Source organism: Gigantopelta aegis, chromosome 10, assembly GCF_016097555.1.
Source record: "Gigantopelta aegis isolate Gae_Host chromosome 10, Gae_host_genome, whole genome shotgun sequence".
Taxonomy (NCBI): domain Eukaryota; kingdom Metazoa; phylum Mollusca; class Gastropoda; order Neomphalida; family Peltospiridae; genus Gigantopelta; species Gigantopelta aegis.
Window position 1 is genome coordinate 39,082,348 of NC_054708.1, and position 12,304 is coordinate 39,094,651.

General features: G+C 34.5%; 2 protein-coding genes across 3 annotated transcripts in view; both read right to left on the reverse strand.

Moving 5' to 3' along the window:
• Positions 1-710: 710 nt before the first annotated feature.
• Positions 711-1,562, reverse strand: LOC121383618 (KRAB-A domain-containing protein 2-like). Its single transcript, XM_041513710.1, has one exon. It carries the CDS (start codon positions 1,560-1,562, stop codon positions 711-713), a length of 852 nt encoding a protein of 283 aa, XP_041369644.1.
• Positions 1,563-4,483: 2,921 nt separating this feature from the next.
• LOC121383202 overlaps positions 4,484-12,304 on the reverse strand; it is a 62,846-nt gene continuing 55,025 nt past the window's right edge. For both annotated transcript variants that reach the window (XM_041513075.1, XM_041513074.1), the window contains exon 5: positions 4,484-5,114. In XM_041513075.1, coding sequence (XP_041369009.1) covers positions 5,014-5,114 — 101 coding nt within the window. In that variant the 3' untranslated portion in view covers positions 4,484-5,013. The remainder of the gene's footprint in view (positions 5,115-12,304) is intronic.

The following is a 12,304-nucleotide window of genomic DNA, read 5'->3' on the forward strand; positions in this document are numbered from 1 at the left end:
CTTCTATTGACACGAGATTACAAGAAAAAAAGTATAATTCTTTATTGCATGAAAAGCATACAATGCACAAGCCACGTGCAAAATGTGTTTGATCGAGCGATTTGAAATAGGTAAAAGAATATGAAATTGTTGCGTTAGAAGGGAGTTTAATTGTGTCTTATTTTATAGCTATGATTATAATTCCCGCTAAAGACAATAATTATTATGTACACAATATTTGAATTTCCTCGCGTTTCTTTTGTTGCTCAGTGTATATACTTGTAAAATTGTGTCTATTACACATTACCTGGCAATGACACTGGACAGTGTGATGTGTATTTAAGTTGATTGCTCTCTATTACTGATAGTTGGTATATATGTTACAGGAAATATGTATTATCAGGAAATATGTATAATTCCTGAAAATTTCAGGAAATATGTGTAATGTCTGATTCACTCAGGAAATATGTGTAATTCCTGAAATTTCCAGTAATTGTACATATTTCCTGAAATCTGATGGTGAAAATTATACATATTTCCTGAAATCGTTCTGATGAGAAAACCAATAGTATTTAAAGAATAGTTTGTATCATGCCTGGCATGAAATAACAACAGCAATATCTTTCTAAATTGAAATACATTTTTATTGAAACATCATTTTAAAACGGAAACATAGCACATTATTTCAACACAATACATATCGGAATGTCTAGTCTTGTTTAGTGTTCACATTAAGGTAGGAGTGAATTGCACTTAGGAGAGTTTATTTGTACACGGCAGTGTTGAGTGACACCTAGAGTTGCACTGCATCTTGGCCTTGAAACACCGGTGCGAGCACCAGAATCCAACAGTGCCGCAAATGGAGAACACTTAATTCCACTGTGAAGACTGGAATTTTTCTGAAACTGAACAAATTTGAGTCCAACAGTCCATTCAGTTGTATTGTTATCTCCTAACCAACAAACAAGCATGTCCTTAATGTCACAGTTTGCTCTTTCTACGGACCCTGGACTCTGTGGATGCCTAGGTTTCCCATGGACCATCACCAACTCTGGCCACAATACTTTCAGTTCAGTGATTACATGTGCAGTAAATTCTGAACCATTGTCACTTTGCAGCACGCAAGGAGCACCAAGTAGGAGAAATATGTCTAGCAGTTGAAATGCAACCTCAGCGGCACGTTTCGATGTCAAGGGGCGCAAAACACAGAACTTCGTGAGGTGATCTTGATAGACCATGATCCATTTAAACTGTCCTTGGCTCGTTGACTGCATGTCGATTAGATCGACCTGGGCTCTGGAGTTGAAGTCTTTGGAGATGATCGGCCTGTCGACTGTTCCTTTTGTAGTCGGTCTCTTTCTCTTTCTCTGGCACTCCAGACACAGGGACTTGAAGAGGTTCAGTGCTTCTATTGTGATGTTAGCGTATTTCTTGGTCAACTCGTACACCATCTTGTCTCGACCACCATGACCAGTTGCAATGTGGGCACGTTTAACCACATCAAACGTCTCTTCTATTGACAGTTCTGAAAGTGGACCATTTAATTCAGCGAACCCCCCTAGCCTACGCCCCTGCAACCCCATTGTTCTTTATAGTGCACGTTATTCGCGTGTTAACTGTTACGTCACTTTCAGTCAACGAATACCGCCACTGGTATAAATGAATCTTATAGCATATTGACAAACAACATAAATAAACTCACAATCCAGAGATGCAAGCATGTTAACAGAAAAATTACCGTCATTTTCATTAATTGCAGGGGTTGCATTTAGCAAAGGTATTTGTTAAGATGCTTTGCAGAGCTTAAGTTATAATGTATAAAGTTAACCTTTAAGTTTTAACAAGAAGTACCAATCTGGATTTATAAATTAGACCATGTTCCATATATTTCTGTGTATTAGCCAACTTTTGAAGTCTAAAAATACTTTCCAAAAGAAGAGAGTCAACCGCTTATACACGGAGGCAATAAACTGGTTCATAAAATTCTGATCGAAAACATTCCCGACCGCAACTTACATATTTTGATTGGATCCTTACAACCTAGCTTTCACAGTAACAATAATTTGTGCACAGTATAAATAAAACACTGCATCATGCAATATTATGTAGTTTTTTTGTTCTTGAATGCATTAATAGAAATAAAAATTGCTTGTTTTATTGTCATTTCAATGGTAAAAACGTGTTCTTTCCAATTGTCCGCCAGCTTTGTTTGACCGGACCAGTCTTTCACTGACACTTCTGTCTATATCATTTTGTAAGCTCTTATTTGCTTGGATCACACAATTTTGCCACCTGCACTAGTGTAAATAACAGCCATGGACCACAGGATCGTTTATTTCCGTGTGGGGGGAAAACGGGGATGAAACATGCCTTAATTAATGAGTTTATTATTTTCTGTCCAGTGAATAATTTTATTACCAGGATGCTTATGTGCAGTGATATGTTGTTACAGCTTGAATTGTTTATTTTTATGTTATAATTTCTGGGTGCTAAATTAATTTTACAGGGCATTGAAGACATTAGCATTGCGATAACAATTACTGTGTCTATAATAATTAAAGGGGAAAAAATATAATGAAAAAGAAAAGCACAAGTCTATTTGTTGACAGTCTTATTGAAATCAGTACAATGTACAACTGGACAAGTTTACTTTGATCTGCTTATACAAGGAGTCGGCTAATATACACGGCAATATATGGTACATTTAATGTAATAAATGTACACTTTCTGGAGTTTGGATGTTGTATTCTGCTAGTGGCTACATGAAGATCACAAACAACCAATGAAAGATATTTAACAGCTTTGCATGGTAATCACATATTAATCACTGAAATTAGGCACTAGTTTTGCTTGGATTCACCTTTTTAGTACACATGCATAAAGGGTGGGGGAGGGGCTGTGGAAAATGTATTTTAATCTAGGATGTATAAGAAAATTATTTATAAAATATTACTAAATAAGCTAAAAAAAATTCTAATTCAAAATTCTAATTCAATTGGGCTTGAAAGGGGGGGGGGGGGGGGGGGGATTTGGTCTTGGTGACAGATTTCCTAACAGACATTATGCTGTTATTAAAGAAAATTATTTTAATTCTATATCACATTAAATATATTCTGTGACTTTGATGTCACATCACTGCCAATTGACTATGCTATATATGATAAATTGTCACCCGTTTGCAACCCCATTTTTTCTGGATCCTGCACGTGTCATTCGCATGTTAATTGTTATGTCATTTTTAGTCAACAAATGCCACTGGTATAAATAAATTTTACAGCATATTGGCAAACAAAACAAGCATTTATACCGGGCCCAACAATTGTTCGTATCTCCTAAATTCAAGGGCCATAACTCTGAAAAGTGGGTAAATCACAACGTAGCTTCAACTTGATCTGTGAAACTATATACAAATGATAAAGCTATATACAAAATTTCATCTTGAAAAATCTGGAAAACAAAGTTCAAGGGCCATAACTCTGTTAAATCTGTAACAGTATATGATAAACCTATACACAAAATTTCAGCTCCATATCTAACGGTCTTCTGAAAAAAAACAGAAAACATATTTTCACATCTCCTAAGTTCATGGGCCATATCTCCGTCAACAAGAGTACCGGTGAGGTACATGATACGCCCATCAAGAGTTTGATGGAAAACCATATCTATATTAATGAATATGATTAAATTCTAATTATGTGAAATGTTTGCAATGGAATGGATGAACATATGAGATTTGATGGTCCTGTATGCATCTGTATGCAAGATATGATCCGATCAAGGATTTACTGTTAAGTGCAGTAGACAGTGAAAAGTAGGTCACAGTGACCTAGTAATAGTACGCAACACACCACCATCCCAAGTTGTTCCTACATGTGAGGTTTGATGGTCCTGTATGCATTTGTATGCAAGATATGGTCCGGACAAGAAAAAGACGGACAGAAGGACAACGCCATACCATAATACAACCCATTGATGGGTGTAAAAAAATGGGTGAATTGTCATGACAGTCAAACTTGATCTGTAACAGTACATGATGAAACTATACACAAAAGTTCAGCTCAATATCTCAAAGCCTTCTGCAAAAAACATCCGGAAAACATATGTGGGACAGACGGACGGACGGACAGACAGACAGAGATGAAACCTATAGTCCCCTCTGGTTGGACCGGTAGGGAACTAACAAATAACACTCATCATTCAAATTTACTTACAATCCAGAGTTGCAAACATGTTAACGGTAAAATTGCCATGGACACTAATTGCAGGGGTTGGGAGCTTAAATCCCTTTTTCAACTGGAATTCTGGAAAAATTCTACAGGATTTTCATTCATGACTGAATCAGTTAATATGAATAATGTGTGGTCTTTGAACAAAGAGGAATGTGACCCAGTTTGCATATTTAAATGATACATTATCATAATTTGTTGCTCATTACTTCAAAGAATACAGCTATATACTGTGTTCACACCAACAGCATTCAAACCATTAAGCCAGCATCAAATAACTGATTTCAATATGGTTTATTATCTTCAGAAAATAGAATGATTAAATGCAAGAACTATAGTCAGCTTTCAATAAAATCTGTCCGGTATAATTCACTTAAACAAACCAATTATGAATAATTAAATCAGGTTAAAATGTCTCTTTTTAAAATTCCATTTCTGCCACCCAATACAAATATTAAATACATCAAATTTGTTATTAGCTGTCTTGGTAAATTTGAAGATCCAGTATTCTGCATCAATCACAATTACAAAATTGGATCTCAATCAGTTCATGTCAAGCGCAGATCGAATTACTATTAATCCTGGATAAATCTGACACTTTCTATTCACTCTGTATCAACCAACATTACATGAGTCGATCTGTCCATTATATCTGTATTGGTCAACATCAAAATTAGCACTTCTTTTAATCCAATACAATTGTGATGCGCCTCATGAAATCTGTATAAAAACACATTGGGTGTGTCCTACATAAGTGTGTGACATGAGTCAATCCAGCCTACACAATGACACAAGTCCTGCTGCACCATCAGTTGAAACCTTGCCAGTCACTAGCATCAGAGTCTTCATCCCAGTCAATTCGGATTCGATGGATTCCATGTTTGAGAGCAGGGGTGCCCTTTCCTTTACCTGTAAAAAAAGAACGAGAAAAAAACTAGATAAATCACACAAACAATTACTGATGATAACATTTGGTCTAGAGTTCAGTATGTACAACCAGCTGCAAGAGATCCTCTATATGCACTTTACCCTCAATACAAATATAACAGTTTTGAAAATCACTAATGTACATACTGAACAGGAAATAAACACATTTAACCATTTGCCTTTTTTTTTTTTATATAATAAAGAGACCAAATCATGATTCAGTATGTTATGCTATCCGACAATGAAATATTGTGGCCCAACACATCACTGTTTGGTTTGTGTTGGTGTATATGGATCACACCTCACTGTGTATAGTATTACAGGTCTCTCATTTGAATAAAAATTGCACATTGAGTCATTTAGTTGGTCAAATTGGGGTACTTTTTGTCGTTATAGAATTCCATTTTAATTTTCAATAAAATCATCCTTTTGTTGTAAAAATGTATTGAAAATGTTTTATGTTAAAATGACAGTAGTTTGCAGACAATTCAATTCTCTTTAAATGAGAGTTATTTTATAACAATTGGTCATGAGGTTCAAAAGTTATTGCAATTTATGTAAATGTACTAGTTTGTTATGCTTTTTGCAAAGACAGTCTATACCTCCTGCTATATGGACATTAAGTCTTGAAAAATAAAGTGAATTTAAATCATGTTGATCTGAATTTTCTCACAAATAATTAGTATTTATGATTTAGGAATAAAAAGTGCAATATTTTTTAATGTTACAAAAATTTAACAAAATAAAGGCAAATTATAGGTTAATTTGTCATGAAAAATCTGTAGTGTTCATAACCATGTAATAAATTTTGACTTGATCAAAACAATTCTACATCTAATTGTGCTTTACAGATGTCAGATGTACAGAGAAACTCTGCAAAGTAATAGAAATATGAAGTAGTTGGATTTGAAAATAATACACACTGAATGTGGATTTGTAGTGTCTATAACTTTTCAAAAAGTATCATTATAAAATTTAGATACTTTATACAAAATACAAAAACACACATGTATGTACTTAAATTTTCTTGTATTTTATTTTGTAAGGCTACAACATGTTAAAATAAGAACATACATAAATAATAAAGCATTCACCTCTAAAAATAACAAAATTATTACTAGCAGGACATTCCTAATGCTGAAAATATTTCTGAATTGTGTTGAGTGTTTTGCACAACAAATGAGATGTAATACTGAAGATAGAATCCTACCAATAACAAACTACTAGGGGTACTGAACATATGGATTCTCTGTAGTGTCCGTAACCAAACAAGTAATATAGAAACTTTGTGGTAAAATGTAACTTGCCCATAACTGATTAAATGTGAACAGTAATACCAATAAGATATAGATTTCATATGAATATGATATATTTTTGCAAATTACCATTTTATGACATATTTGTTTTAGAGATTAAGGTGAAATTTGAAGGAAAAAACCTACATATTTTTGTCAAATCTCCTAAAATTTACTTTTACAAACAAGTCATATACATAATAGTAAACAAATCGAGTTACACTGAAACATAATACAAGTAGTAAACTTGATATTCACAAACATTTTAAAACTGTATTTTCAAAACATGGGTAATGTTATTTGTTTTGTTTCAAACCATTTATATTCAAAGTTGAATGATTTTGTTAAAAATTTATGATTACCGTTGGGTTCTACCAAAATTTTAAACAAAAATACCAAATATTTTCATGAACATTTTAAGCTAAACATTGCACTTCTTTTTGACAGTATATATATCTTTACATACATGTGTACTGTGTCAGGGGTTCAAAATTTTTCAAAACAATTACTTGCCACAGAGCAAGTGCCAATCAGATATTCACTTGCCCTATATATTTTCCCACTTGCCCATACTTCTTGAGGTAACCACCCCTGCGTGTGCTGTAACCTCACTGTGGTGGGTGTAACATTCTCTTTGAGAATGGCCAATACAGCACAAAATTGAAGTTTTGAGTAAAATTCAGTATCCGTAAAATTCTGTGATATTTGTGTTTTTGCACAGTTCTTTCAGTTTTTGTTTGTCTTGAATTTTTATATTGATGTTGATCATCACTTTATTTATTTGCATTACCATAGTTTGACACCCAATAGCCGATGTATTTTTCGTGCTGGGGTGTCGTTAAACATTCATTCATTCATTCTTGAGGTAACCAATTGTGTTGCAGTGCTTAATAATGTAATTTAATCTTTAAAGTAATTGGTTTGATTGCAAAAATAAAGAATTTTGCCAGTAGGTTACAACACTTACCCAGGAAGTACTAAATGTATATGTCTGTCCAGTGGTATCTATCCACTGTCTTCTCTACTTGCTGATATAAACCTTATTTTTTTAAATAGTGTCCATTTATTGATTTAAACTTTGTTGTTTGTTTGGTAGTGTCCACTTGTTCATTTAAATATAATTATTGTGTCAATGTATGTCTTAGTGGCCACTTGTTGTATGGCCGTGGATGTAGTGAGACCCATTTTCACTTGTGAGCCATTATTTTATGGCTGGCATTGGTTCAAAATTGTTTCTGGATTTTTGCACATGTGTCATTATTGTGAGTATATTATTTAACACCCTCTGCCCCAAAACTCTTCTCTGGAATGCTTTTACTCTGTTCATAGCTGAGAAAAGTCTCTCGCAAACAGCCATGGCTGAGCTCAAAGTAAACATGAACTCTGTTATACTGCAATGTGTTATCGAACTTTTCAACACATTGCTTTCCGTTTTGGTGTGTTAACGCATTGGAAAGAATTCCAATCGTACCATCATTTAGGGTTAGGGTTAGTTGTCCTCAGAGCTATCTAAATAGTCGGACGATTGAATCTCTTTCTAAAGGTTTTACCGAGATTTGTAACAAAATTGAAAAAAAAAAGTTTTAGGTGTTACATTAGTCACTTGGCATGGGGCATATGCAATTAACATAATTACTTGCCTGGCATGAAAATACCACTTGGCATGGGCGTCGGGCAATGGGATTTTTGATCCCCTGTGCACATATTGTCCATAACCAAATATTACTGACTTTACTATTTCAGGTTCTTTGCCTGTCTAAGTTGAGTGTAAATCAGTATATTGTGCCTTAGTTTCTGCAATTTTTAAGATGTTATCGACTAACATAGATCTTTTAACGATTGTAATTACATATAAAATATATTTTTTCTGCATAAAATATTAGTGGCTGCATATTAAACATGTTCCTGATCGTTCTAATATTTGTACAAGGTTATAAATTTCATTTTATTTCCTGAAATACATTTTTTCGTACGTACAAAATTATTTGAAGACAAAATCCAGTTTGGGCTTCTTACAAATATTAAGACGACCAGAAACACATTGAATATACAAACACTGATATTCTAAACAAGAAAATATATTTAATATGCAAGTTTAATCATAGGAATATTTTATTAGTCGGAAACATATTTTACAATTAGTCGGGTTGCCAGATGCCAAAATTTGACCTAACCTTGAACTAGGGTACATACAATGTTTTATGGTGGTTTTATGTCATTTAGGGTATCCTGAATCGGAAACTGCATGATGACACTTTGTCATCATTGAGCAATTTTTTTTACGGCCATTTTAAAAACACCTCCCCCAGGCCAAAAAATTACTGTTTTTCAGTTAGGCCTATTGCATCATGCTATAACATCCTATAGGTACCAAGTTATTACAAGACTTCTCACTATTTAGATACATTTTACAAACATTAAAGAATAATAAAATAAAAAATATAGCACCATGAAAGTGGAGTTTACTAGTAGCCATCTTGGTTTTCAAAATGGTCACCATTGCAATTTTTTTTTTTTCAATACTACCACACCCAGCCAAAACTAAACTTTGTTTTAAAGTGGTATAAAGGTAGTTAGACATGATTCCATGATCAATAAATACACACAAATATATGTAATCTGTATGTTATATATTAAAACCATTGTAAAACAACAATTGTATTTATTGATTATATATATGTCCAAGAACCACTTGAAACAGCATCTTTCAAAAGAAATTTTACTAAAAAAAAACAATATTGCTTATAAAAATTTGAGACGTAGCTATATAAAATTATCTGCATCATATGTATGATATATAAGGTGAATTTTCTTACATATGTAAATGCAGGCATATTAAAATAGACCGGTAGCTGTCAAATTTGATTGGCTAATATAACGTTTACGCGGTCACATTTTGCACATTAAATACGGTACAGATGAAATAACATATTTATGATAGTGCTTAGAAAGGGAATCTTAATCTCATCAATATTTTTGTAAAATACTTATAACGGTTCTTTGCTTTAAATATCATTCTATGCACATCTTTGTGTTCATTCAGATCTTCCTTCGTTTATGGAAGCTGTAGCGCATGCACTAGTGCATGCTAAAATACTTGCAGTCTTACTACAGATGGCGTTGAAACCATATACTCTGTAGACAAAACACTTTACAGTGATTCATGGTTGAATACACTCACGACTATTGTAACTTCCTTTGGAAAATTTTTTTGAAGAGATACCATATTTAATATGCTAATGGAAGATTCGTAATCGTCACATCACACACTTTTAAATTTTTATACTACTTTCATATATTAGTAGATTAACACATATTTTTGTCAGACTTTATGGGAAAAGGTTTTATTTTGAATGTCAAGTCCTACAATAATCACCAAATTTTAATTAATTGAAACATAATTTATACTGAAAAATGTGATATACATTTACGATGTCATTATCGTTCTTCATCAGTGTAATTTTCATCATGCATAGTCTTTAGGAGTATTACAAATGTCCAGTGCCATACATCGTCAGAAAATGGTGCAAGATAACCCTTGACATTAACAGTTATTCCTGAGCAAGCATTTTAGCAAAGCAGTCACACACCATTATTCCATAAGCATTGGTGGAGCACACACCAGTACAATGACTGGGTGTGCCATTTATAATGTCCCACCCACAGTCAGATATATTTACATGCCATGGGTTCTGTTAATCATCAGCTTTCCACATCATAGTTTTAACTTGCTTGATGTACTCGGTCAATGCAAGATGAGTAGGAAGCAGACTTTTGATTTTGGGAATGTTTCTTTTACTTGTCAGTACATACATACATACATGCATGTATGTATGTATGTATGTATACGAGGTACATGTATGGCAAAAAAAGAAACAAGACTGTATGTCAATAAATCATTTATTATTTAAAAACTGAAGAAATCAAAGATTATCTCCTTCAACATAATCCCCATTGGCTGTTGTGCACTTTTCCATTCTGTTCTTCCATGCAGCAAAACATTTCTGGAAATCCTCTTCTGGGATGCCCTTTAACTGTTCTGTCGTACGTCTCTTTATGGCTTCCACATTGACAAAGTGGGTTCCTTTCATGAAACATTTCATTGTTGGGAACAGAAAAAAGTCACATGGGGAAAGATTTGGCGAATAGGGTGGGTGTGTTCCATTGATGTGATTTGCTTCTGTGCCAAAAACTGTTTCACCGATAGCACCGAATGAGAAGGAGCATTGTCGTGATGAAGAATCCACTTCGATGAACCTTTTCCCTTAAACGCCCTAGAACATCTTTGTAAAAGTGCTGGTTGACCACTTGCCCTGGTGGAAGATATTCATGGTGTACAATACCTTTAATGTCAAAAAACACAATTAACATTGTCTTCACTTTGGAACGGAACATTCTTGCCTTTTTCGGTCGAGATGTTATCGTCGTCCACTGGAGGCTTTGTCTTTTAGTTTCCAGGTCATACTGGAACACCCATGACTCATCCCCTGTGATAACATTGTCTAGAAAGTGTGCCTCTTGTCCAATTCGCTTAAGAAGATCAGTGCAAATGTCCACTCTTTTCTGTTTTTGTTCATCCGTCAGAAGTTTTGGCACCATCTTTGCACACACCTTTCTCATGGACAAATCTTCAATTAAAATCTTCCGAATCGATTCCTTGTTCATGCTAAGCATTTCAGCCATCATTTTAATTGTTAAACGTCGATCACTATGAACTAGCTTTTGAACTTTTCTAATGTTTTCATCAGTTTTGGTGGTTTTTAGTCGACCTGATTTTTTGTCATCGTGCACATCTTCTCGACCATCCAAAAATCTTTTATGCCACTGAAATACCCGAGCACGAGACATTGTCTGATCACCATAAAAATGTTTCAATATACTGTATGTTTTAGTCACAGTTTTGTTAGATTTAGCTAAAAATTTAATGTTAATGCACTGTTCCAAATTTCTTTCACTCATTTTCTGACAAGGGCGATGACACACGTCTTATCAAAATGAACATAACACAATTAATATTTACCCGAAACAAGCACTTGAGCACTTCTTGGAACCAGGAAAGACCGTAATAAAACAACATATAAAAGCAGTTTGATCATATAGTGGGTAGTGCCTAAGCTAAACGATTAGTCTCATTTCTTTTTTGCCACACCTCGTATATGTAGTAGGTGATGGTGTCATATCATATAACAGCATACACTGCAAGGAACTGGAGAGATTTGTCACCAAAACAAAAAACAAAAACACATTGCTGGTATTCTTCTGCTGGAAGTGGCAATATTTTGTTCAAATTTACATGACAAAAGCCTACGGTCAAGTGATTAACATTACTGCCACAGCTTAAAAAAGAAAACTTGGGAGACCAATCTGTCCAAGTACATGCAGTATATGACATCAATTGATGTAACACAGACAGCTGCCTCTTTATTAAGGGACTGGCCTCGGTGGCGTCGTGGTAGGCCATCGGTCTACAGGCTGGTAGGTACTGGGTTCGGATCCTAGTCGAGGCATGGGATTTTTAATCCAGATACCGACTCCAAACCCTGAGTGAGTGCTCCGCAAGGCTCAGTGGGTAGGTGTAAACCACTTGCACCGACCAGTGATCCATAACTGGTTCAACAAAGGCCATGGTTTGTGCTATCCTGCCTGTGGGAAGCGCAAATAAAAGATCCCTTTCTGCTAATCGGAAGAGTAGCCCATGTAGTGGCGACAGTGGGTTTCCTCTCAAAATCTGTGTGGTCCTTAACAATATGTCTGACGCCATAAAACCGTAAATAAAATGTGTTGAGTGCGTCGTTAAATAAAACATTTCTTTCTTTCTTTCTTTAATAAGGGCTGTATCAGTAATGTTGAAGCACAGCATTGGTCTGAAGGTACATA

What these genes read in the sequence shown, in the direction of transcription:
- LOC121383618 (XM_041513710.1), bottom strand. Translation starts at nt 1,562, where the DNA reads ATGGGGTTGCAGGGGCGTAGGCTAGGGGGGTTCGCTGAATTAAATGGT.